Source organism: Barbus barbus (assembly GCF_936440315.1).
Source record: "Barbus barbus genome assembly, chromosome: 22".
Lineage (NCBI taxonomy): Eukaryota > Metazoa > Chordata > Actinopteri > Cypriniformes > Cyprinidae > Barbus > Barbus barbus.
In genome coordinates this window covers 19,257,904-19,284,805 of record NC_136750.1, presented here as the reverse complement: position 1 = coordinate 19,284,805, position 26,902 = coordinate 19,257,904, and the positions used below count along the sequence as shown (strand labels likewise).

At 35.6% G+C, this 26,902-nt stretch overlaps 2 protein-coding genes across 3 annotated transcripts; both read right to left on the bottom strand.

Moving 5' to 3' along the window:
• Positions 1–1,575: 1,575 nt before the first annotated feature.
• Positions 1,576–9,981, bottom strand: LOC306888204 (calretinin-like; the record flags this gene model as incomplete). 2 transcript variants are annotated; one of them, XM_079446394.1, is made up of 11 exons in its annotated part: positions 1,576–1,692; positions 1,783–1,854; positions 3,351–3,404; positions 3,486–3,525; positions 3,623–3,678; positions 4,117–4,194; positions 4,651–4,707; positions 5,351–5,431; positions 5,651–5,740; positions 6,798–6,874; positions 9,888–9,981. In XM_079446394.1, the coding sequence occupies 11 exons, from the start codon at positions 9,979–9,981 to the stop codon at positions 1,576–1,578; spliced, it is 816 nt and encodes a 271-aa protein (XP_079302520.1). The 2 variants fall into 2 exon arrangements, with proteins under 2 accessions (XP_079302520.1, XP_079302521.1); XM_079446395.1 differs by having other exon boundaries at positions 1,786–1,854.
• A 9,711-nt stretch (positions 9,982–19,692) lies between these two features.
• On the bottom strand, positions 19,693–24,910 carry pnp6 (purine nucleoside phosphorylase 6). The gene is made up of 6 exons (XM_079446229.1): positions 24,579–24,910; positions 22,550–22,719; positions 22,307–22,410; positions 21,230–21,405; positions 20,780–20,970; positions 19,693–20,531 (listed from the first exon to the last, which is right to left on the bottom strand). The coding sequence occupies exons 1-6, from the start codon at positions 24,599–24,601 to the stop codon at positions 20,335–20,337; spliced, it is 861 nt and encodes a 286-aa protein (XP_079302355.1). The 5' UTR covers positions 24,602–24,910; the 3' UTR covers positions 19,693–20,334.
• Positions 24,911–26,902: the final 1,992 nt, after the last annotated feature.

Here is a 26,902-nt window from a genome sequence, read left to right as displayed (position 1 = left end):
AGTATTTAGATGCTAAAGGTAATTGAAAGGCATCTCAAAGGCCTCCAAATTATAATGAAGGATTTTTAATTTGCATTCATTACTTTTAGGAAACAATGTTTTCTTTTTGAAGAACATAGCCTCGTTCCCATTTATTGTAGTGTAGAAATGCTATGGAGGGGAATTGAGCCATCCACTCCCAGTTCCTCATTAAATTCACAGTAGCTATATTTAAACATCATCCATAAAAGAACAGAATTCTCTTCATTTATTAATTCATTGCTCTGGCAATTACAATATAGACATTATACCAGACTGAATGCTTTCTGGTAATTATTCAATAGCTACAAAAGGAAGGGCAAAGCTTTTTATATCTGTAAAAGCTAAATGTTTAGAGCTGAGGAACCTTTTTAGCATATTATTTTCTTTTATAGTTCATTTGCTTTTAACTAGATTCACACTTAAGTGCATGCAAAAAAATATTATTATTATTATTGATTTAATTTTCTTGCATGCAAAGTATGCAGAAATGTTTATAACATTTGCTTGAAATAATCATCTTCAGATATAGGATTTTTTTATTATTATTATTAGAACTAAGATATTTTATATAGAATGTTAAATTGTTTAGAATTTGTCAGATTAGATAAATGTTAAATGTTTTGTTCACAATCATCAGTGTACATCTGAGAAATGGTAACAGAGAATCCCCATTTATAAAACCAAAACTGCATTTGGATTAATTATTCATGTTCTGGTGATTAATTGATAGGAATTTCTACAAACTCTTGCTGTGTAAGGGGAAAGTCTAGCAGATAAATTATTTAATGTGGTTTAAATGCATCTGGACACAATTAGGAAAGATTTTTACTCAAAATGTGATGTCTCCATCCAGCACATCACAGAGGAACTGACTGCTTAGGTAAGATGTTACATGCGACAGAGGACATTTTTAAAGAATAATGTTCTGTTCCATCGAAGAAATAGTCCTGCTGTTGTATTTCTTTTAATGCATGCTCAAGCATTTGAATTATCAAACAAAAAACTGTTCCCTAGAATGAACAAAACAGATGAAACAGGAAATTTATATGACATAACTTTTATTAATGCTCTTAGTTACATCCTTAAACAGTATCAGCCAAAAAACACCACAAACCCAAACATAATTGGGCAGGAATGAAATTAAATGAGGTCAAAAACAAACCGAAGAGGAAACCAAATGGAAGGGAAGAAACCAGAAGAATTTGAAGTCAAGAACTCCAAATAAATATATCACATATCTAACCATATTATACCATTAGTCTGCTACTCTCTCAGAAAGATTCTTCTTTAAATATATATATATATATATATATATTAGAAATTGAGCAGAGGGCATCATAGTAGCTGCAGTTTGTAGGCAAAGGAAAGCAGTGGCGATCAGGGTGTGGGAAAGGGAAGGAAAGAAGGGGAGAGGAGAGACTTTGTGCTTTTCTGTGCACACTCATTCAGAACTCATTTCGAGAGGGGGATGGGAGGGGAACGGGGTGCCCGGCACATGCACATGTTACAGAATTCAGGCAGCTGGAACAGAGGTGGAGGTCAGGAAGCCTCAATTCACAGCATGGGCTCCCGGCAAAGGACAATCTCCAGCTCTGTGCGGTACAGTTTTCCCCCGTCTGACAGTGCCATGATGCTTTGCTTATAACCATTCAGGCTCTTAGAGTCCACCTCCTGAGGTTAAACACAATCACAATTGGAGGGATTGCTTCCCTTATCTGTCGTTGTCAAATGCTAGAATAATTCTGAGCCTTCTTATCTCACCTTATTGTTCTTATCATAGAGGTCCTTCAGGAGAGCATCCAGCTCCTGCTCGTCAATATAGCCATTTCCATCCTTGAAGGCAGAAAACAACACCCATGATATAATTCTGTTTGTTACAGTTCATAAAACCTTCTGAATGTTCTTCTGTGGAACAAATAAGGAGCACACTGACTTCTCTTTTCTAGGCTTTAAAGTCCTCTGGAGGCATATAATACACAATGAAACTGTTGCAACCAAATCATTCAGTCCAATTTGTGAATGAATCATTCAGTGAATCATTTTGTGAACTAGATCAACTCATTCATTCATCTCACAAAAACTCAAGATCTTGCTAAAATGTCAAGTTTTGTGTCCCATAGAAGAAAATAAGTCATGTGGACAGTTATTAGTTAAGTAAAAAAAAAAAAAAAAAAAAAAAAACTTCCTTAAAATAAAATAAACTGTAATTGAAATAAAATAAATACATTTAATAAAATACAATTAAATGGCATTTAAAAAATAAATTAATACGTTTATTAAATTAATGTTATAAATGAATAATAAATTAATGTTTATATAATTTAGTTTAACTTGATGTATTAAACTAACTAAAACTGCAATAAACATGAATAATATATATAAATAATTTTAAATAAAAATGACCGAAACACAACTAAATTTATGAAACTTTAACAAAAATTAAAATAAAATATAAAACAAAAACTAAAATAAGAACTATTATAGCATGATATAGTATCTGAACAGAACCACATTGTTTACTGACTGTTAAGTGACTGAAACCCTATCAGAAATGTTTTGTTTTTTTCAAAGACCTGTCTGTTTGAATTCTTGTTTTATGACTATAAGCCATATTAGTGCTCAGATGGCTTGGCAAATGCCTCACTCTCTGTTTTTCATAACAGCAGTAAGGCATAATGACTTCTGAAGAAACAAACACAAAACAAAATGACAACTAAACTAATCATAACTCTGACATAATCTTACATGTTAACATTGCATACACATTGTTTTCATGTGGACTACATTTCATAATTGAATGTTGCAAGCCTCTATTTTAGTTGAGTGGGTGCTGTTGTCTAATGGGCTCTATTTGCTCACAGATATTGCGTTTAATTTAAGACTGTTTGATTATATACAACAATGTTTAGGTAATCTTGCCTTCCTAAAGGGCATACGCCTGGTCTGTGTAAATTAACTGGAGAAGAACTAATTATGAAATTGTTGTAGCTCTGCATTAAATAGCAATTTTCATCTTGCAGCAATTTTCACTGGGATTTCTGTAATTACTAGTGGTTGGCACTGTAAATGCGCTTCTGATTTTGCATTTTAAATCATTTTCCAAATGATGATACCACCAAGCTGGAAGATGTGGGCAGAAAAACAGATGCAGGTGCTTCTGCTCATTTACCTGCACAGGTGAACAGGGATGCTGTTTTGCATTCAGAAGGCACCCATGAAGGAGGGAAAGATCAGATTTCCAGCAACTTTGCAGCAGTGTATACAAATCTATACAATACCCTAAAGCCCTGCAAAAGATGTTACGCTGTTCTTGCTGGATTATACATTACCTTATCATAGTATGCAAAGATGGCGTTGAACTGCTCAGCAGTCATCTTGACGCCCTGTTGGACAATTAAAACATTTCAGTGTCAGAAATATTTAACCTCAAGAAGCTCACGAGGGCTAAAAACTTGTGGTCTTACCTGAAACTTCAACAAGAAATTCTCCTGAACCGGCAGAAGCCTTAAAATAAACAAACAAAAAAAAAGGTTGTGATTCATGTGTCTTACAAAGTGATTTGAAACATTTATTTTTTTAATATTGTCAGAACATTTCTAACCTTGCCATTTCAGACAGACCCAGTTTCCCATCACCATTCAGATCAAACATCTTGAGCTAGAATGGGAGACAACGGCTCAGTTCAAATGTTTACACATTAAGAAATGCTGCATCAGATTAATATTTCCTATTGCTGTACATCATATCTTTACTTAATTTGTTCTTCACAATGGGTAGAGGCCAACCAAGGCTCTCAATTGTCCAGCTGGCTTGCCTTGGAATAATTTAAGTTTGTACCTAGCCTTAAGGAGTGGACATATGTTAGCACAGCTGGAGTGCCGACACAAACCGTGGGGTCAGTGCAAGCATGGTGGCAAACAACTCAAGGATCTTAAGGTGAAAAAATGCTATAAAGTTGTATATTTGTGTTAAAAATTAAATGACTGTTATTATGTAAAAGCTTTTTTGTCATTAAAAATAAATGACATTAATAAAGATAAGGCATGAGAGGAGGTATAAGACATTGACTAATGCACCACAAAGACAACGACTTACTATTGTTTGTGTGTATTCATGCAATTTTTGGTCATCATAGTGTCTGTTTGCCTTTTTAAGCAGGTCAGAGAGGAAGCCCTGTAGGAAGTAAAAAATCACAAGAATATAATGATTTTATATACATTTAAACAATTTAAATTTAAATAATTGATTTATATTATATATTAAGTTATATATATTTACACACATACATATGTGTTTATTTATTCCATTAAACAAACTAAATAAATCTAATCTCGATAATTATCTTACAAACTCTCTGCTGTTTTGGTTTGTGAACCCCCTTAAGCATTTAAGCAGAACGTTATTTGTTAGTGACATCTGCTTTACTTTCTTTAAGGTCATCGTCTCCTCTGTGAGCATTGCTTCATTTGCTTTGTTTACAAATGCAATGATTTGTATACTCTCTTCAGATGCCAGCCACCAAATCCAGAGAGATTTGCATAGTTTCCATCTGCCTCATCACATTAGTGGCTAAAACTCTTTTCAGGATTGTTGCGAAGGCCACAGCAGGGAAAGTAATAAAAATTTTACCTTAAGTTCATTAGCCTCAATGAAGCCGCTGCGATCTGTGTCATATTTCCGCCAGGCCTACAGATACAGATAAACATACAAAGATATTGTAACTGTATAATCAGTACAGCGTTTCGACTATATGTTCAATATCTCTCAGGTTGGACAAATGAGAAGAATAGGAGTGCGGAGGTGAAGTAATTACATTAATTACACTGGCTTTTTCTTTATACCCTCTGTATTTTCTATTCAAAGCAGTTGTGCATTGTGAGAACGAGGAGCAAGAAATGCCATTTAATGAATGTTTTAATCTAGCAGCTGGCCTTGTTTCCATCACAGGCTCTTATCAAAGATAGATGCCTCCCTCTACAGGTCTACAGAGAATTACAGCAGCACATCTATAAAACATGAGTCTGAAAATAGAAGTTTGTACTTACTCATTCTAGCCCTTTAAAATGCTTGCCTACCACACTGGATGATTAAAAAGCTTCCCTTTCTCTTTAGCTCCACTCTCTATTCAACTTGACATAATGCATCATTGAGACAGTCAATTTCTGATGATCAGACTCTCCGAAATGTTGTATTTGGCTATGCATATTAGATTGTAATGAACGAGTGAAGGGACGATATTTGTATGGTGCCACAGGAGGAGTTTTGTGTTATAAATATATATCCAAATAACCACGGCTCTAAAAAATTAAAAAGTTGCCTCATCACTTACAGCCATGAATTCAGTGCTGGATCCCACAAACTGTCTGAAGCACAAGAGGAAGTTCTCTTCTGTGGGCAAGATCTGAGCCAGCTGTTGGAAAGCGTACATAAGTGAATTAGACACGCATACAGCAAAAAGAATTGAAAACCTCGTTTTATTCTATTTGAGACCAAGGCTTTTTCTATCATTAAGATACAGGTTTGATTAAAGTGATGAGTGGGTTTAGAGATTTCCTCTTCTGGGATGAAGGGATAATTGGGGTCCATCTGATAACTTGTCAACAGCAGAGTCGGTGACGTGTTCATTTACCTCAGACAACTCAATTCTCCCGTCTTTGTTCTTGTCAAATTTCTGCATGAACTCTGTCATCTTCTCTTTAAAGGCTACATTTGATGGGTCCTGTGTGAAGAAAGCACAACAAGATGAATCTTCTTCTCATTCTTTGCTTATTGGAAAAGCTTTATTCAGTTTGTGCTTCTCAGGTTAGGAAAAATCTATCACTTTATAAGTGATGTACATTGTGCATTGCCTTGTGCCATATTCATTGCCACTCGTGTGGCAGATAATAGCATTACTAACGTTATGAGACCATTTGTGAGGCTCCCTCCGTTTTATTGCTGAACATACAGGGATGAAGATAAAATCTCCTTTCCTATCTTTCCTGTAAGCCATCTGCCTAGTCATCTGGGGTTTTTATATATTTGATTTGCACATGGTTCACTCTAAGAAAGATAGGACCCAAAGCATTGTTTTAATATGAAGACATTTTCCATATTGAATTTTGTGTATTGACAGTATTGACAGTTGTTTTCCTCATATTTTGAATTATGCATTGTATTGTGTTGTGTATTCAAATCTAAATGTTTTTTCCACTATTTTTGAATTACAGTGTTAGAATTAGTGATATTAGATCAATATTTGTTAAAAACAAGTTCATCCAAAAGGTAGACCCGCCCCCAAATCACGTCATTGGTTGAGCCAACCCAAGTGAAGAAAATACACAGCAGCTTTGATTCCCATCAATATCTTAAAGTGATAGTTCACCCAAAAATGTGAATTCTGTTATCATTTACTCACCTCATCCAAACCTGTGTGACTTTAGAAGATATTCTGAAGAATGTTTCAATTGCCCATACAATGAATGTCCAAGGGGTCCAAAACAATCACAAAGGCATTTTTCTAAATATCTTCTTTGGTGTTCAACAGAATAAAATGTTGTCAGTGAAATGAGGGGAAGTACATGATGACAGGATTTTCTCTTTTTTTGGATGAACTATCCTAAGCTTCTTTGATGATGTACTTTGAGTTGCTAAGAGTCACAATCTCACAATCTATCTTTCAGTTTGAGCACAATGAAGTTTACTCGATACTTTGAGTATTCTGCAGTATAGTTTGGAAGATACAGTGCTTCTTAATGAGAAGTATTTCTGTTAAATCTGCTTGTCAGTATACTCACCACACCAGCCCCTCTCCGCGCAATCTCCAGCTGACTGAAGAAGTTTTCAAGCTCATTACCCTCGATGTAGCCATTTCCTGCAATATGAGGAAGTATGGTTCAGTACTTACTGAGATGTCTTAATCCATAATGATGTTTGTCATTACATGACTAGATAACTACCGTCTCTCAATTTAAATACTAAGTAATGAGATTGCCTAGATGTCTGCTTTGAAGCTGGTTAACTCTAGATTGGTTACATGGTTGGCACCCAAATCCAAGTAACACAGTTCTTAATTAAAACCTTTTGATGGCTAGTCTCCCAGTTAAGCTTTGAATGCTCTCTCTTTTGCATTTTTCTTCTAATTGGAGGCCTTACAGTATGAGCCTTTTAAAGCCATTTATTTGAAAAGACAAAAAGGAGATTCTTCTTGATGCTGAAATTTTAAATCGCCTCCACAAATAAATGTAATATTACCATCTGGGGGTAATTTCCCATGCCAGGAAATTGGCCCTTCATGCAAAGGAAATTTGCGCTTGAGTATGTGTGTTTGAAATGGGATTTTGTGTGTATGGCCTAATACATCACAACAGTGATTGCAACGTATGTGAAGTGAGAACTACAATGAATTCATAAGTATTGTTCTATTATCTGTGTTTCTCCCAAAAGCATCATGTTTAAAATGCCTTAGTCTTAACTACGATTGTTGATTAATTTGCCTGTGGATTAGAGTGGCATTTGTAGACATCTGGACACATGACTCAATAATTCATTATTCATAAATTATGTGAAATACCATCACTACATGGCTGAGAAAATACTGTATGTAAGAAGACAGGCAGTCTTAAAAGTGTGTTTGCAATCGATCTGACGATTGCGTTGAGAGAATGAACACTACATACATTGATTGTTGCCAGAGATCTATACAGAACTATGAATCTACTCATTTGTTGAGTGCAATATAATGATTATGGTTTACACAGGCATTAATCCTGCTGAGCATGTTGGAAATGACTATGTTGCCATCTGGTGTCGACATGATTGGCTGACATTTTGAGAGGTAAAATGAACATTCATTCTTCCTACAATGAATTCAATTTTTCCTTACGCTTTGAACTCCTGGTCTTTGGAAATGTCATTGTGTACAGATTGTTGATTCCAAGGTGCTTACAGGCAATATTGCCTATGCTTTAGTTAGGCTACATATTGACCATTCATTTTTTGATTTCTACCATTTTGAATTCTATGCCTGTTGGCTCTGCCTATGCTGTTATCATCATTCTTCTACACTTCTACATTGTTTGCAGGATGGTCAGCCATCTTGGAAATAGAACTGATGTGTTGGAGAAGCCATTTTGGACTATGACACAACAAAATGTGTCACTGAAGTTGCAGTAAGCAGTTAGCTAAGAATGTATAAATCCAAACTTATCATAATAAAAATTTTAATTTTTATCAACCCATGAATGAGCGGTAAAGCATCTTTAATGAAAAGTAATTCCAGATGCTCCTCAGATATCTTCTAGAAGATATTCTGTGGTGACATGAACTGAGATCTCAAACATAATTCAGGTCAATTTCTTAAAACCAATTTTGTGGCAGTTATTAATTGGTTACTTTTTAACTAAACATATCATAATTATTTCCTCATAAGCTTGACAGACGGCGCACCTTCGCCTTTCTAATGGAATATTTATCAGTAGTTTTCTCTTTTTAAGAGTCGTTTAAAAAAAAACTGATTTGATTCATCCCCAGCACAACTCTCTTAACGAAAAATTTTCGTGATATAGGGCTACTTGTGATAGAAGAAGCATATTCAATAAACTCATAAACGATGACTGTGTTGTTTGTTTTATAAATGTAGCCTACCGACGTGTTTTTTAAAGGAGCTTTGAGAACCAACCCAACCCGTTTGTTTTGTTGTTTCCTCTGAGGTTGTTTTTTCCCCCTTTGCTTTGCTGTAAGTTTATAGCTGAGATATTCTAGGTTAAATATGCTATTTATCGAACTTTATTTCTGTATTCCACTAAAGTGCATTCGAAACGAACAGGAAAGACACCGGAACCAAGTTGCTAATAACGATAACATCTGCCCTACGGATACGATTATGTTCATAATACATAAATAATTAGCCAATGAGATATTTTCAGCTTCAGATATTGCAGGATGTAAGACAACTGCTAACTCTCCAGGAATAATATCCGACGAGCTTCCTGTAAGTGATCTTCAGGAGATGTCCTGGGTGATGGGGACCTTGACACACACCCATCTTCCCTACAGAGATGCAGTGACAGATCCCCAGGATGCGTAAAAACACTTGGGAATAGACGGTGTGTGAGAAAGTGGAGTTTCTCGAGCCGCGCGCATGATGCACAAAAATGATGACGGCGACGTGGGAAGTTCAATAAATTTTGAAATAGCCTCGGTCTGAAACATTTTTTTTTAAATATTTTTTCCGCGATAGTACGTGAGTAAAAGTAATTTCACCAATGGGACACTATGGAGCTCCATCTGGAGTTACTGGACGCGCGATACGGTTACTCACTAATAACTGTATCTATCAAAGCATTTTAAGCTATATTATAAGATAATAGTACTGGTGAGCAAAGCCTACTCTTCCAAGAAGGGTACTAAAATGCTGAATGAATAATTGACCTGATAGTATATGATTCATAACCTCATATAAAGGGACTAAAAACACACACACACACACACACACATATATGTATATAAAGTGTATTTCTATATTCTATATTCTATAGCCTATACTAGCTTATATATTTTTATATTTTCAGGTATTTTATCATATAAATGATCAGTTCCTCACAATATTATGCCTATAATCTAATGTATTATTACTTATTATTCTACTTTAGCGCTTGCAGTAGATCATAAATGCTAAATTGTTGTTTTTAACTTTTTTTTATCTATTTTGTTTTATTTCGCACGTACAATCTGTCAAATTCTTTAGTTCCTTGGCCCCACAAGTGTTTTCTTTGGAGATTGTTAGCTTTAAACTTTTTCTCATGCTATTTTAATGTTAACATTTATGACTTAATGAGTTCTTCCTCAGAATCATAATCCGTGGAATAAACGGCGCTTCTACTCACCGTCTGCATCAAAATGTTTCCAGATATCCAGGAATTGGGATGCTGTCAGCTCTGCCAAGTGAAGGTAGGGAGGCTGCTGTCCTTTGTTTGCCATGTTTTTCTGTATCTGTCCTACTGTCCGCAAGAAAATCCCGGGCTAACTTTTACTCAGTCAGAGTCAAATTCGCACTGTAAGTCCCCCAGTGTTTTACAGGGGTTTTAAACGCGCCGAGTGCTTGCAATCCTTTGGCGCTCATGCGGGTGGCGCAGTAGATCCAGCATCACTGTTTCATGGCTCAGCACTCGCGCACGTGCTGGGAAAGCTGCTGGAGATGCTCAGCTCCACCGATTCTTCCACAGAAACATGTAGATGGACCAGAATCACTGTATGTTCTGCTCCGCTAACGCAATGTATATTGTGACTGATAGCCTACACACAGTTTTGGCCCAAAATATCGGCACCCTTGGTAAATATGACCAAAGAAGGCTGTGAATTAATCTGCATTGTTAATCCTTTTGATCTTTTATTAAAAAAAAATCTCAAAAATCTAACCTTTCATTGGATAATAAGAATTTAAAATGGGGGGAAATATCATTATGAAATAAATGTTTTTCTCTAATAAACATTGGCCACAATTACTTATTGATTTTTTATCTGTTGGTATTTGAAAGAATCCATGATGCCATGTGTCTAAACAAGATGTCCAGCAGAAATATAGGCCCATAACATCAAAAATACACACGGTACTTTTTATCCCTGCATGTGTTCACCAAACCCATCTTGAGCGTTTGCTGCTAAAAAGCTAATTTTTTAGTTTCATCTGACCGTAGAAGCCAGTCCCATTTGAAGTTCCAGTCGTGTCTGATAACTGAATATGCTGGAGTTTGTTTTTGGATGAGCTAGGAGAATTTTTCTTGAAACCCTCCCAAACAACATGTGGTGATGTAGGTGCTGTTTGACTTTTTTTTTTAAAAGGTTTTCTGACTCAACTCAACTATTTTCTGAAATTCTCCAGCTGTGGTCCTTGGAGAGTCTTTAGCCACTCTCCTTCTCACCATGCATTAGGACGATATAGACACACGTCCTCTTCCAGGCAGTTTCGTAACATTTTATGTTGATTGGAAAATCTTAATTACTGCCCTGATGGTGGAAATGGGGAATTTTCACTGCTCTAGCTCTTTTCTTAAAGCCACTTCACTAATTTGTGAAGCTCAATTATCTTTTGCTGCACATCAGAAATATATTCTTTGGTTTTTCTCATTGTGATGGATGACTAAGGGAATTTGGGCTTTGTTTTCCCTCCTATTTATATTTCTGTGAAACAGGAAGCCATGGCTGGATAATTTAATGTTCATAATCACCCTGGAGTGCTCAAAATTGTGAATATGAATGGGAATATACTTCAGAGATATTTTACACATAAGAATTTCTAGGGGTACCAGTAACTGTGTCCAACGTGTATTTGAGAAAAACATTTATTTTATAATGATATTTCTCCCAATTTTACATTTTTATTATCCAATGAAAGGTTAGATTTTTGTGAATTTTTTTAAAGAAAAGATCAAAAGGATTAACAATGCCGATTAATTTTCACAGCCTTCTTTGATCATATTTACCAAAGGTGCCGATATTTTCGGCCATGACTGTATGCAAATTATGGAATGACCACAGAGGAGCCAGGAACATCTCAATTAAAAAAAAAAATGCCCCTCTTTTTTTTTTTTTTTATTATTATTATATTTTTGTATGTGTGTAAAGGAAAATAGTTTCAGTGCAACTTTTATTTGTATGCATCCAGTGCATTTTCTGTTTGAACTAACGCACAAAGCTGTCACTGGGGCAGTACCCTTTAAAGTCACCGTGAAATCAAAAAGGACAATTATTTTTTCATGGAATTTATTTATTTTTTATTTTTTTATTCACATGTGCCCTCCTAATCTCCTTACTCAAAATAACCCTTCACCCTTGCAACTTCATCGCTTGTCTTATATGTCATGTGATCACAATTACTATACAGAACATTCCACCAATCAAAGGGTTGCAGCGAGCAATGCGTGCCAAAATAGAACTTTAGCTCCACCCATTCCCATGAAGAACTGCAAATGACAATCAAATTGTCTCCCTATGCTCTCAAAATACTTAAATATTTTTGTGTATGTGTGTGTGTATATATATATATATATATATATATATATATAATGTGTGTGTGTGTGTGTGTGTGCGTGTGCATAGGCCTATTTTGCAATGAACATAAAATATATTATTTCTATATATACAAACAACAACTTTAAATGAATAGTTTTCGATTTCTCCATCATTTTAATTTGATTAATATAATTCGAAATACTTCATGGGGCTGTATTTTTTCTTTCCCTTGCGAAAGCAGTCTTGTACCTTTGTCTTTTTGTCTGATTTTCATTTATTTTTTGCTTCAAATAAAAGTTTGTAATGTTATGATTCTCCTCGCTGCTGCTTCGCTTGGTTCATATTCACTTTATATTCATTGAGTGTTGTTGCAGCTTCAGTGTAGTTTTCCATTGTGTTCTATGTTGATTCAGGCTAAATGATGCCAAAGTCATGTAGTATCTCCTTTCCTTATTATGTCTCTTGGTATTAATATAGCTCCATAGGAACCGGGAACGGAGCATTGGGAAAAGTAATGCTCACTTACCACAGGGATCCCAAGAACTCAGCAATAATTACTGCGCCCTCGCTGCCAAATATGTGTAAGCACCCAGCCCATGCGACACGCCAACAGCTTTAATGCCAATTACAATTGTTTGACAGAAATGGCTCAACTAGGGCTAGATTAATTAAAAATCCACACACATAATCACATTTTGCACGTCCCGTAGAGAGCCAGTGGCTTATGAGGACCGTCTTCGCGGTCAGGGCATCGGAACACTAATCTTGATTATTTGAATAAACAGACGCTTAAGTTAATTCCATATTGAGTCAGGTCAAAGGTGATGACTGATATGTCTGACTAAGAGTTTCCTGACCTTGTCCAACAAAACTAGTTGACTTAGTAAGAGCTTTACAGTGCAAATCTGGATCAACAAACTGGTGTTTGCAAGTTGGATTTATTGACTATAGAATATGCTCTTAAAATGGGTTTAGCTGAAACTACACTGAGAAGAGAATTATTTTCCAGTTAAATGGATTGTAATTGATTTTAAATTGCAAAAGAAAACTGAATTTTAATTTAAATGCAAGGAGGTAGAATTTAAATTAATGGAACTTTCATTTTTAAACAGGAAAGCAACATTTGAAGACACATTTTGAATATTGGCTCATCGAAGACAAAATAAAAAGCTTTGCAGTTTTATGGATGGATGGATGGATAGATAGATACTACCCTTATGAAAAGCAGAAGAGCTTTCACTCACTTTCAAGTTGCTGTGCTTCAGACATACTATCGTTTCTCCCCTGTGAATGCTTAGTTGTTTATGTGAAGTGAAATATGAGACTCTACTTCCACTAAGGGCAATGTCTCACACTGGATTGTCATTCCCTGTAGTTCATTTGAGGGGGAAACAAATGTGACTTCTGTTGTGTCTTGAATAACTTTATATATCTAACCTTAGGCTGGAGCTCCAGGTTATAAGGGGAGATTAATTTGGTCTGTGTTCACTGAATGTGAAAATGTTTTAGAAACGATAGAAAACTGTTAAATAGCAGTTCACCAAAAAATGAAAATGAAAATTGAAATGGTCAGACTTTATTTTAAAGTCCAATTCTCACCATTAACTATGACTTTTGCCTCAATAAACTCCCAGTTTGCTACTTATTAATAGTAAGGTTGTTGTTAAGTTTAGGTAGGATTTAGATAGGATTATGGATGTAGAGTATGGTCATGCAGAATATGTGCTTTATAAGCACTGACAAACATCTAATATGTTAATAATAGGATATAGGAATGCTAATAAGCAACTAGTGAGAATTGGTCCCTTATTATAATAACAATAAATTATGCATAATTACATGCAATTAACCCTAATCCTAACCCATGTAGTTCATTAAAGGGGTCATATGATGTTGCTAAAAAGAACATTATTTTGTGTATTTGGTGTAATGCAATGTGTTTACGTGGTTCGAGGTTCAAACAACACATTATATTCCACATACTGTACATTATTGTTGCTCCTTGAATGCTCCGCCTATCTGAAACGCGTCGATTTTTACAAAGCTCATCGTTCTGAGAAGCCAGGTGTGCTCTGATTGGCCAGCTATCCAGTGCGTTGTGACTGGCTGAATACCTCAAGCATGTGACGGAAATGTTACGCCACTCACCATGTTGTGATGCCGTGTCCTGGCGCGACAAGACTAAAACAATAAAACCTACTATAAACGAGGCATTTGGTGCATTCAGTGAAGACATAATTACTGATTATAATGACTCATATGGTCTTTTTACGCATTGCGTATTTAACACCATGTCTGCATTTGTGATATAGAAACGCCAAACAAGCACTACTCTACACTGTTCAAAACTCGCGTTTGTATAGTCAGTAGCAAATTCGTTAATTATCAAAATGTACTTACAGGTGAGTCGGAAGCACCAAACTGTCCTTGTGTAACAGGTCCCACTCGCCTGCTCCGAGCGGATCTCGAACCCGGATCTCCGGCATGGGAGGCAGACGCACTAACAAGGAGGCTAAAGACTGCAGCTATTAGCGTCAGTTGCTAGCATGTCTCTTGAGATCAGGGGAGTGAGGTTTACCTGCACAGCACCTACTAGCTGGCCTCCGTTACACTCACCCCCTAAACCTCACTCGCATCCGGGTCACGGCACCATTGCAACGGGTCCCACTTGCCTGCTCGGAGCAGGTCTCGAATCCGGGTCTCCGGCGTGGGAGGCGGACACACTAATAAGGAGGCTAAAGACTGCAGCCACTAGCGTCAGTCGCTAGTGCGTCTCTTGAGATCAGGGGAGTGAGGTTTACCTGCACAGCACCTACTAGCTGGCCTCCATTACACTTGTGAAGTTGGAATTGCCCCACTTTAGAGTGTTCACATCACAGCCATTCATAGTGTTCACATTGTAGGCTACTCTCTCCCAGGTTCAGGAAACAGTCCTCTGTAAAATGAGCTGCACACAGTCTAATATTTGCGTTGTACTGTTTTGGTACAGTGTTGTAAATATAACTTAACCACTGATTTGTAGTTGTGTACTCATTTGGAAGGCCAAACAAAGTACTTTCGCTTTCACAATGAAACACATAGCGTTTCCACGACATGGCGGCGCAACAACAATCCTACAGAGAGAATAAAAGTTAAGCCTTCTTTCATTGAGTATATGTTTGGGCGGTGTTATGCAAATCTTCCCACACCATGACGTAGACATGTGGGGGCATGTTTGAATGAGCCGTTTTAGGAGGGCGTGGCAGAGTCTTAACTTTTATAAAGAATATCTCTTTTGGTTTGAGACTTTAATCTTTGCAACTTTACAGATCATATATATGCACAAATAGCTTGTAACACTCCAAAGACAAAGGAAAACATGAAATCGCATCATATGACCCCTTTAATATTACTCAGTACTTAAATGTATAATTACACTGTAACAAGGACACCTTAAAATAAAGTGTAACCCAAGAGTTCTATTGAAGTCTTATCAGGTTTATCAGCCTTAATAGTGTTCACAGTCAAAATCCACATCATAAGAAGAAAAACCTTAAATACAAACATTTATGAAAACAAAAAAGTAGACAGACCCATTTCAATACTGCTTGCAAACTCATCCTGTTTACAGCTTGTCTGAGTTTGAGGGGTTTGTAGCGATTGGAGAGGTTATTAATCTATACCTGTGCTCTGTCTAGACAGCGCTGCCATGAGGCAGAGTGTTTCGGTGTGATCCTGAGGAATAAACATTTCCATTTGTCATTGGCGAGAGGAAACATGTAAATCACAAGCTTCCATCAGAGAAGTCTGATCCAGCAACATCTACATTCCTGCTGAATGTTTGGAACAGAGATTTTGTACAGGTAGCATTTATTATGTGTTCCAGGTGGCATTTTGCCGTATATAGATACAAACTCCAAGGTCAAGGGCCTAACATCTACATGAATTAGATTAAAATACTTATCTGGATTCCTTTTACTGCTGAGAAATGAAACTGAAAATTAAAACGTAATATGAGAGCAACAAATTTTATCACGCCAGTTGTGTACACAAAATTATGTAATCCTTCACAGTCCATTGTCCTCTTATTAGACAACCTTTATAGAGGTTATAGAAGGACTGGGGATCTAATATGATCTACAGGGCAAAAACGTCAATCAATATGCTGTGAAAGTGACAGTGAACTAATATGATCATTGAGGACTAGTCAGTCAATACCACCTGCTTGCCTTGTCACACAGTTCTTGGCTGTACTCCAGAGATCTGCCTGCTGACGGGTGAGTTTAGGAGTGTGGAAAGTCTTTATTCAGCAGAGATGTCTCAGTCTGTTTCCTCTATATCTCCAATTCCACCTTTACTATGTGATTGATCAAATTCCCCCAAATACAGTGGGTTCCAAAAGTCTGAGACCACTAGTAAAAAAATGCTTATATTTTGTATGTTTAGTACATTTAAATCTACTTTACATTTAATACCTAATACATACAAGTTTTATTTGAATGAATGAATAATTTGAATTGAATGAATACTTTAATTATAAATGAAAATTGAATGAACATTTAAATTAAAAAGTAAAATGAACATCACAAGTTTGTGTAAAAAAACTTCATTATGATTTGTGAATGATCTAAAGAGCATCTTGACGCAAGATCATGTCTGTAAGAGTCACATGATCAATGCCACTCCAGTGTTTACCAAGTACAGAATTATTTATTTATATATATATTTATATAAATATTTATTTAACTTTGTCATGAAGTTTCTTTGTTTTGTTTTTTTAGGGTTCTGTTTATTTTTTGGATTTAAATGTGCCTTCACCATTTTTACTTTATTATTTAGTGTTATAGTTTTTTTATTAATAGTTTAAATTAGTTTTTATTTCATTTACATTTTTTTGTTGTTGTGCGTCTGTCAATTTTATTCCATTATGTTTTTTAACCATTATGTTTATGTCGTTTTTGTTCATTTTTATTTCAGTGTTATACTAGTAGTTATTTCAAGTTAAACTGTTTGAAAATATTAACTTAAAATAAATTTTTTTAATATTATATTTCATTGAATCATTAAATTTCAATTTTTTTTCGGTATGTACATTACCATTTAAAAGTTTGTTATTAGTAAGCCTTTTTAATATTTTTTGCAGTCTCTTATGCTCACCAAGGCTGCATTGTTTTGATAAAAACAATATAATATTGTATTAGAATAAAAATAAAATGTTCTATATTTTTGCATAATATATATATATTTTGTTGAAATCATGATACATTATTTATTATGTTTTTTGTCATTTATTTTATAATTATCATTTATTTGTCTGTCAATTGTATTCAAAAAATTTTGTTTTTTAAATGATGTCTGTAGTTTTTATTTCAATGTTACTTATAATTATTTCAAGTTAAAGTAAATTAAGTTAAACTATTTGAAAATACTAACTTAAAATACATTTTTAATATTATATTTTATATTGGTTTACAAGCAGTAACACTTTTATTAGGGTTTACGTTTTAGCTAACTACAATAACCCTAGCTTTCACAATTTTAGAACTCCACTGTATATTAATGAGACAGAGGATTATCATATTAGCAAGAGAGATGTCATGAATGTGGATGTAAGGAAGGCACTGACCTTTGAACAATGCTCAGAATTACACCCCTACTGTCTCTCTAACTCAACTGTGGCCTGTTTATGGATAAATGAACTCTCTCGTTCCAATAAGGTCCCTCTTCCTCAGTGGATTCCCTGTTCCAAGAATGGGTATAGATGGTTAATGCCAGCATGTCCCCTGGGTTTTCTCTCACTCTTCCTGTGTCCCTTGCTGCAAACATGATTTGAGAGAGATGGTGAGATATAAAGTGTAGCTCTCTATCAAGCACACGATCACAGCAGGCTGATTAAAGTGGAATGAAAAAGAAAAGTCATGGGAGCGATTGTAGCGTGGAGGGATGCGTTGGGAGGGCTTATAAATATCAGGCTTCTGATTTAAAGGTCTGTTATGCCCAAGATATCAGAGATTTGTTCGTGAGGATACAGTGAACGTCTGCATGACAGACATAGTTTTGGGAATTAAAATACATAGGTATTGTTTTGAACAGATTGGGAGAAATCCACCACTGAACCATAATATTAATGATTATTTTTCCTCAAAACTTTTATATTATATTATTAATGGTAATAAAAAAATTAAACATAAATGATAAAATATAAAAATACAATATTATTTAAAAAAAAAATAATTAACAATATTTTACAGTAAAAGTACTGTAATTCACACTGTTTACTTTATTTTTGAATTCTCTTATGCTCACCAAGGCTGCATTTGTTTGATAAAAACAGTAATATTGTATTAGATAATAGTACTCAAATTGAAAACAACGGTTTTCTATATTTTTGCATAATATATTTTTTGTAGAAATAGTTTTTTTTGTAACATTACAAATGCCTTTATTGTCACTTTTTCAACTTAATATATAGGCCTATAAAATAATACAGTATATATTAAATCTTACTGACATATTTTTTTCCTAAAAAAATTCAAAAATATTTTGTAGTGCTATCAGTGTAATGCTATCTGAAATACTTTGAAGACCCCAAAACGAAGAATGCTGAGCTGAAAGTTGCATTTCAGAGGAAAATAGCTACAGAGAGAAACAAGATTTTCAAATGAGATATGTCAGAGAGAGAGAGAGAGAGAGAGAGAGAGCAGAACAAAAAATGTGTAAGATCAAAACAGATCATTACATTTTCTGACTTCCTCTGTTCCTCTAGAAAAGCATTGAGTAGAAGTACCGTCACTGTTGTGCACATCATGGGCATCAAGCCCTGAATATTTCAGCAAATGGCCCGTCGCTAATTGCATATGAGTTACCTCTTCACTAATGGCTCACAGGGACTGTTATGTTTCAGAGCAGAGTCAGCACAACTGACTTTCCTTAAATATATTGTGAAAGTCTGAATAACAGACTGATCTGAAGCTCTATTCTCATCGGCAAGGGCAGAGGCATCGTCTGACAGATTAACCTCCTTTCTCTAAAAGATTGTGTTCTCCAAAAATCTGATGTGTGCAGAGGTTTCTAGCATAGATCACTCACACATCTGTCATATGAAATACAAAATGGAATCAGTATTCATGGACTGGTCACAAATGACTTGTGCGCACTGCTTTTCACTACACTGATAAAATATAATGTCGAAACAATGTTCACTTAGAAATTGCTAGTAAATTTCACAAATATTTAAAAAGAAACAGCAAGTAAAACTGAATTAAACAAACTTTAAAGTAGAAAACTGATATATTGAGTTGATGGTATATTGCATTATGTTTTGCTTGGTGACAGACTAGCCATAAGCTTGATGTTGTTAATGCTTTATTTCAACACTACTTCAGAGTTGGGTTGGCATGCTTTATCAATAATGTAGTGACATGAGGGGGTTAAATGGGATGCCTATTCATTCACTTATATGTGTTTTGCAGTATACAAACTACTTCTGATCTTGCTCTCTGTATTTATGCATTACAGGAAATGATTCATATTGATCGCCTTTGCTATAAAGACATGATAAAATCTTATATTTAGCCTTATATTTAGTATGGCGTGACAAAAGACTGTTCAGTCATAGTTTTGATATACTGTAAATAAATGCACAAGATCTCAGAATTGGAAAATGGAAGGACAGAACACAAAGGATTTACACCACACAGCAACATATCAATTTCTTTTTATATTTTAATATTTGAGTTAAAATACAGTTAAAATACATCACATTCCTATACAGTTAAAAATCTACAAAATATCTCTAAAGAGTCTATCTATTTTTGCAGAAAACATATTTAAACATCTGTCATTTTCATTGGAAACGTCTAGACAAGTTGATAAACTAAAAAGATAAAACATCTGTTTATGTAATGTATTAATTGATTATTTAGCACTTAATTGCACTGTAACTCCTCATTTGGTATTTGCGACTGAATTCCCTTTCATACAGTTGTATGTATTGCAGTGTAAGTCTGTTTGTCCCTTTTCATGTATGTTTGTTCTTTAACTCTTCTTTCAAGATATAATGACAAGAATACTGATAGTTATGTAATGCTTCTAATTTCAGTTGTTCTTAGCATGCATTTCAGGAAGGATGTGAATGCATTATACAGTATATGTGTCATATTAATACCTACTCTCAATTTTGACTCAGAGAGTCTTGAGGCACTGGAAAGTTCATAAAGATACTTTAACCCTGAACTAGATACATGAGAAGCATTAAGGAGCATATACTGTATGCCATTCTACATTGTTAGCTGTCTAGGTGCAAATCAAGTATATCAAGATTTTTGTACTAAATTTGGTACACTACAATTTTGCCACTAAATTGCTGACTAACTTCTGCAGGTCTTCGGTTCGCATACGGGTGGTTTCCAGGACCTCTTCATGATTAGCCCTTTCTGTGCTGTTGTAGTCAGTCACTACTTTGTTGGTAATAAGGGAGAGTCCAAACACACGTATCCCACAGTGACGAGCGACCACCACCTCTGGAACGGTACTCATACCTAATTACAGAGAAACTGCATTTATTTGATGAAAAATACAATACAAATTGTGAAATATTATTACTATTTAAATAACTGCTTTCTATTTTAATATATTTTCAAAATAATTTATTCTGTGATGGCAAAGCTATTCTAAAAAATCAAATAATACTTTGCATATGCATTTATATAAGCTATAATACATGCACTATGTCTTACCCACTCATAACATTTTTGATAGCAGTGTTATGTGGTCGTACAGTACATACCCACAGCATCCGCCCCAAGCATCTGTAGAACCCTGCATTCTGCAATCGTCTCATAGGACGGTCCTGCCAACATGCAGTAAACACCCTCCTGGAGGAAAGAGTCACAACATAGTTCTTGGGCCGTCTCCCTGGCCATCCGTGCAAAGTCTCTATCATAAGCATCAGACATGCAGGGAAAGCGCACTCCAAATCTACAGGGACAGAACACAAATGTCAGTGAACATTGGACTGGTTGCAGAAATCATTAGAGAAATGCTTGTAAGATTATATGCCAAAGTGAATAGCAGAATGAAGACTGAACTGTTAAAAACAAAGTCAAAAATCAAAAGAACTCATCCAAATGCCTTTCATCAAATTCTGGTGTTAGGTAGAATTAGGTTTGATCTCAAATGTATATGATTGGGTTTTAATAACACATTAAACATCTTACTATACCACATAGCAATTCACCTTTCCTCATTGTGTCCACACAGGGGATTTTGGCCTGCAAAGCCAGGCATATTAATATGGTCTTTGATCAACATGATGTCTCCCACTTTAAATTTAGGATTGAGTCCTCCAGCAGCATTGGTCACAATGAGAGTCTCAATCCCGAGAAGGAAAAACACTCTTATTGGATATGTGACCTAAAACAGAACAATAGTATAAGATTTAAAGCCAGTTTGACAAACTGTTCTCATCTTTATGAAACAGGAAATTAAAGATTGAATATGATCTGATATATGTTATCAAAACCATATAGTAGGCTATAACTGTCTCCCCCCTCCCAGTTTGTCTAAGTTGTCCATTTTAAAATGATTGAGAATTGTACAATTTTTCAGATTTGAAAAGTCTTCATACATTTTCTATGATTAAATACATTTTAATTGAAAATTGTTTTCCCCTCATGTGCACTGAATTAAGAAATTGAGAAACAAATACATGACTGCTTTTTTACAACACAGGCAAGAATATGGACAGTGATTTCAATCGCTCATAAAAACCATGCTATAAATCATAATATCATATTTCACTTGGCTTCTGCAACAAAGAGCAAGCACTGTCTGTGTGTTTCTGAACATTATTTAACTTGATCACAAACAACACAAATGTTGGAATGTTGTAAAAGTTTATAGGAGAAGACAGGTTGATTTACCAAAGGTTAACTATGATCACCTCTGTTATACTTAAAATTGGTGATTGCTCTGCTTATATGAACACTGAGAGGTCAATGGTTAAGTACAGAATAACCTCTGTGTTAGTGTTGTGGTATATAATTGCTAAAGGAACAGAAACACTGAGATGATTCCTGACTTTGATTCATTATTGTAAAGTGTTACCAAGATGTTTTAATCCTCAACTGACAGTGTACCTTCCCCCCACCACCAGATTTTCTATCCAAATATGCTTTGACATGTTCTGATTTTGTTCGATGCTCATCCTTTTTCTTGTGAACTACAGGTGGGGGATTGACTGGTGCAACATTATAGTATGCCTTATCCATTGAGAATTAAATTTTCCCTTTGAGATTTTAAGCATGATACTTACTGTGGCAATGTTATAGCCCTCATAGAAGTGGAAGCGGCCTTGCATGCAAACACAGTGCTTTCCATTCAGCTCTCCAAACACCAGCTGACCTTTATGTCCTTGCACTAAAGAGGCATGAGGTAGACTTAGTTTGTTAATGCAAACAATAGCCAAATAATGACAGTGAAATGATAAAGGACACATTTTTTTAATTTTCGTGTAGTCAGTGAATAGATTAAATATATTTCTCTGAACATCTCCTACCTGTGCTATGGGGAAAGCGGGGGATTTTGTTGTAAGGAAATACTTTCTTGTTGTCCAGCAGGTCAGCCAATCCACCGAGTCCTGAACCACATATAATTGCCACTTTGGGCCTGATATCTGTGTTAGCAAGCAGCCAGTTTGCGGTTTCTTTGTAGTCTTCATAGCTGTTGCTAGATAGAAACAAAACATGTTTTTGCATAATTCATGCATCACACCCATGTCATAATAAAGTGACAAACTGCTGGATAATGTCTGACTAATTTCCTACTTGGTTATGAAATAAGAAGGTGTCAGAATTATCTGTATTAGACACATATGCTAATGTCAAATGACCTGTCAAATACAGTGATCCAATCAAGTTGCTTTCAGAGTGAGCAAGTCAACTGAAAACAGTATTTAAAATAGAGAGGCACAAGTACTACAATGACAAAAATGTTTAGTTTTTTATATTATATTGTATAATTATTTATCCTTGTTATTTGCAATGCTTGTGTTGGAGTATGTTGAATTTATCTCTTTGACTGCCATTTACCTGAACAATCACTGGAGTAAATGATTTCCAGTATCTGTGTGTGTGAGCTACTGTATAACTGCTGGTCATGTTACCATACAAAGCTAATGGACGACCAATGGAGTATAAATCCATTTCTGAGCTGTAACTATATAAAATAACTATATTATTGGACTGTGCTCAATGTTGGATTTTGCTTGGGTCTCAACTATCAAAGCAATCTATTGTATTTTTATTTGTAGCAAACTGTCAAGAGCGAATACCTAGGCTTAAAAGACTATCTTCAGTTAGACGCCATATAGAATTTACCGGTGAAAAAAAGTCTGGCCCCAAAAGGTTCTAGATCGCCCAATTTTATTAATGTAATGTTTTATGGGCTTTTATCTATTTCAAGTTTTTCGCTCAGCGAAAAGTCATGTTAAAACAACAGTACAATGCACAGACTCGTTTTGATTCCTGTCAAAAATTAAATATGGCGTTCCCATGACTGACACTCTCCAGATTAAGTAGTACAAAATTCACTTATAGTCTTTAGGCGGTTAGTCATTATGACATTATGCTGTCTGGTTGTCTAAAAGTGTCTGTCATTATTTAACTAACATGAAGCACCATAATACTCTCAGTTATTTTATAGTGTTTTGAAACTGAAACAAAAATGACAGTAGACCCATTCTTACTGAATTGCTCAAATGCTTGGACTGCCCACATTTATAATCTGAAAGCCTGTCATATCTGAGAAAATATCCGGTAGGAAGAGCTCAGTGGCCGAGCTGTAAGCATGCGCTGTCCGTGGTGCTGCAGGGATCAGCAATTTCCATTCATAGAGCTTCAACACTACGTGACTCCATAACGCTCAATGGGAATGCACAATAGGCCTCTTATTTGACAATCACAGCGCTGCCTCCTTTTTTTTTACTTTGAAAAGGTCTGCCAACAGCCATGATGTCCTCATTTGGGACGGCTCTCATAGCTGTTTTTCACAGCTTTTATAGCGAAGCCTGTCCCTTTAAGAGCTGCGTATTATTCTGGGCGCATCCACAAAGCTGAATAGCAGGATTCTTTTACGTTACCGTAATTATGAGTAGCTGATTTCAGAGCGATTTTATAGATAATATGTTATTAAAAATGTTGAATTTCATTCGAGCTTCTAATCGGCAACAAATGATGGAACTGGAGGGCACAAACTAGTGGAAGAATATGAATGAAGAATAAACTATTGCCATCCAAACACTTAGGGAACTAAATATCCTCTTGAGGATAGAGACTGCATTGTTAATCATATAAGTTTTGTTCTCGCATTTACTTCAGGTTGATCCATGATATAAAGCTCTGTTTGATGATGAGGGATGTAAATAAAAAGCGACGGTTGTCATGGCGACTACTGACGAATGTAATCCCATATTTTTTCACAGTAAGATTTCATTTAGGCAGTCTGATATGATGTAGGATATTGATTTGGCAGGTCTGCTATGTTGTAAGGCAGCGTATCTGGCGCATTATATTCGTTTTTCGCCTTACCTGCATTCGCTGGATGTTGACATGTCCGCTGCGGCTGGCTGGTCGAGATACTGTTGGCAGGAGGAATAAAACAGAGCAACCTGAGCGAGAGGTCAAACTCCTGATGGTCTCGTGGGAAGGGTGGTGTGACGGAGGAGGAGTCCGTCTTAAAACTGCATGGTTTCTTAAACAGCGCTCGTTGTTCTAATCCAATTTTCTGTCAGAATGGGCCGCTCACTGACCCGCAGTTAAAGAGCCTAGAGAACTGTCATCCTGCCAGGACCAGCACAGACGTGTAGTCAGGGGCGTAGAATTGGGGGGCCCTACATATTTTTGTTGTTGTTGTTTTTGTTGCCTGCCGAATGTACTAAAGTGATTATTTCCGAATTCGCCATTCAATAATATTAATAATAATAATAAAAAAAACAATTAAAATAATAAATCATGAATCTTTTAGTCTTGACTGGCTCCGCGCGAGACTCGAGAATGGAGTGGAAGCGACCAGATGGAGCAGAGGCAAAACTGTCTTCTTCAGGACTTCAAGTGCTGACAATTTTTTATTTACATCTGCAAATAGACTATTGTAGTTTTGTTGTATTGTAGTTTTGTGTTTGTTTACTTAGTTAAACATTAGACTGCTAGCAAATGTTAGCAATAGCAGTCAATTAATTACTGCAGAACTAACAAAAGGACACAGTTACTATTGTAAAGAGTAGGAATTTAGCAGACAAATATTAACATCGTTTTATAACAGGTTTAGAGGGAGCTAAGGCAAACAACAACACAACGAAATTTAACATGGTTATTATAGTTAAACCATGGTTACCAAAAATTAACAATGGTTTTACACTATATAGTTCACCATGGTATTTGTAGTAGTAAAACTCTGGTTATAAAATTGGTAATTAGTCTGCCAAAAAAAAAGGTTACTTTTACCATATAGGCCTAATAATACCATGGTTAATTTTCCCTATAGGACATATGATAATGCAAAAATATGTTCAGAGTTAAGATTTTTTTCTATAAAGATACTGTATATTCAGGATGTAGCTATTGTTGTACCAATTTTGACATTTAGGTAAGATAAAACAATAACATATGGTCCTAATGTAATACAATTTTTTTCTAAAATACAGTATACTATGTGCAAACAAATTATAATGAGGTGGTTGTTTTGCAACAAGGTGGAGATGTGTTGATGAAACAAATTAGTGAAAAAAGCAAACACACATAAGGGGCAGAAAGGTGTCAGGGAAAATGAAGAGACTAAAAAGGAAAATGGAAGTTCAAGTGATAACCTTGAATTATTTTGCACGGCCTCAGCCTAGGGATTTAAACTTTTTTTATGTGATGATGATGATGGTCATACAAAAATATAGTTGTCTGTGGTTTCAAATTTTGTTGTGGGTTTATGGGATGGCCTGGATGAGTGTGAGATTTCCCGGCTTGAAATTTTGTCCCAGTCCGCCCCTGCACCCTATATAAAGCATACGGACAGAAAGACAAACGTTGTGCAGAAAGATACACAATCTTTCAGTCATGAACATCAACAATTTGGGACAAATATAATGTGATTTATTGAATTTTTTTGGTAAACTATGTAAGTGGCAGCAGTAAGTAAGTGTGGTGCAGCAGGATTTGGAACAGCATCCTGAGTCGCCACGGAGAGTCTTTAACTTTAAATTAATGTTGTTCAACTGAATGTACAAATCAAATTGCTAGCTGAGATATCCACAAAATAAAAAACAACACTGATATAAGAGCGTGCAGTTTATCTGTCAATCAGATGCGCACGAGTTTCGTCACTACAGCAACAGCAGAGTATTCTTTCAGAATCATCCTGGGTAAAATTCGATTAATATTACATTAAAGTTATGTGTGATTAAGACACCCAGCGCTCTGATGCTGATGTTGTTGGTTCACAAAATCATAATTGTGTAATTATTGTCTGTTAAACATACTATAAAAAAACAAGAAACTCTGAGCTATATGAATTATAACCGGTGTGGGGGGAGGAGGGGGATTGGGTTTATGTCCCCACCAATGTCGAAAGCAAACCTACACCCTTGCATGTAGTGGTGCCTCACAACAGGGCATAGTGTTTCTATGTAGTTTAACCGAAGTGTCCAGGGAAAAGGTTCAAGTGTCAATTATCACTAGGAGAGATTATGGATGTTGTTGTTTTTTTGAATACCAAGCGGACTTTGACACAGTTTCGTCTACTGCCCTAGCTACATATTCAGTGGTTTACCACCTTTCACTCTTAAAACTAAACTAAATAATAAATGAAGTTGTTCAGTAGGTCTTTGAAGTCACTTAGGTTCAACAGTTGACCCGCCTCTTAT

Coding starts and splice junctions, on each gene's coding strand:
- pnp6 (XM_079446229.1), bottom strand. CDS start 24,601: ATGTCAACATCCAGCGAATGCAG. Junction 22,720..24,578: donor TCAACATCCAGCGAATGCAG/GTAAGGCGAAAA, acceptor GTTTCTATCTAG/CAACAGCTATGAAGACTACA. Junction 22,411..22,549: donor CCGCTTTCCCCATAGCACAG/GTAGGAGATGTT, acceptor ATGCCTCTTTAG/TGCAAGGACATAAAGGTCAG.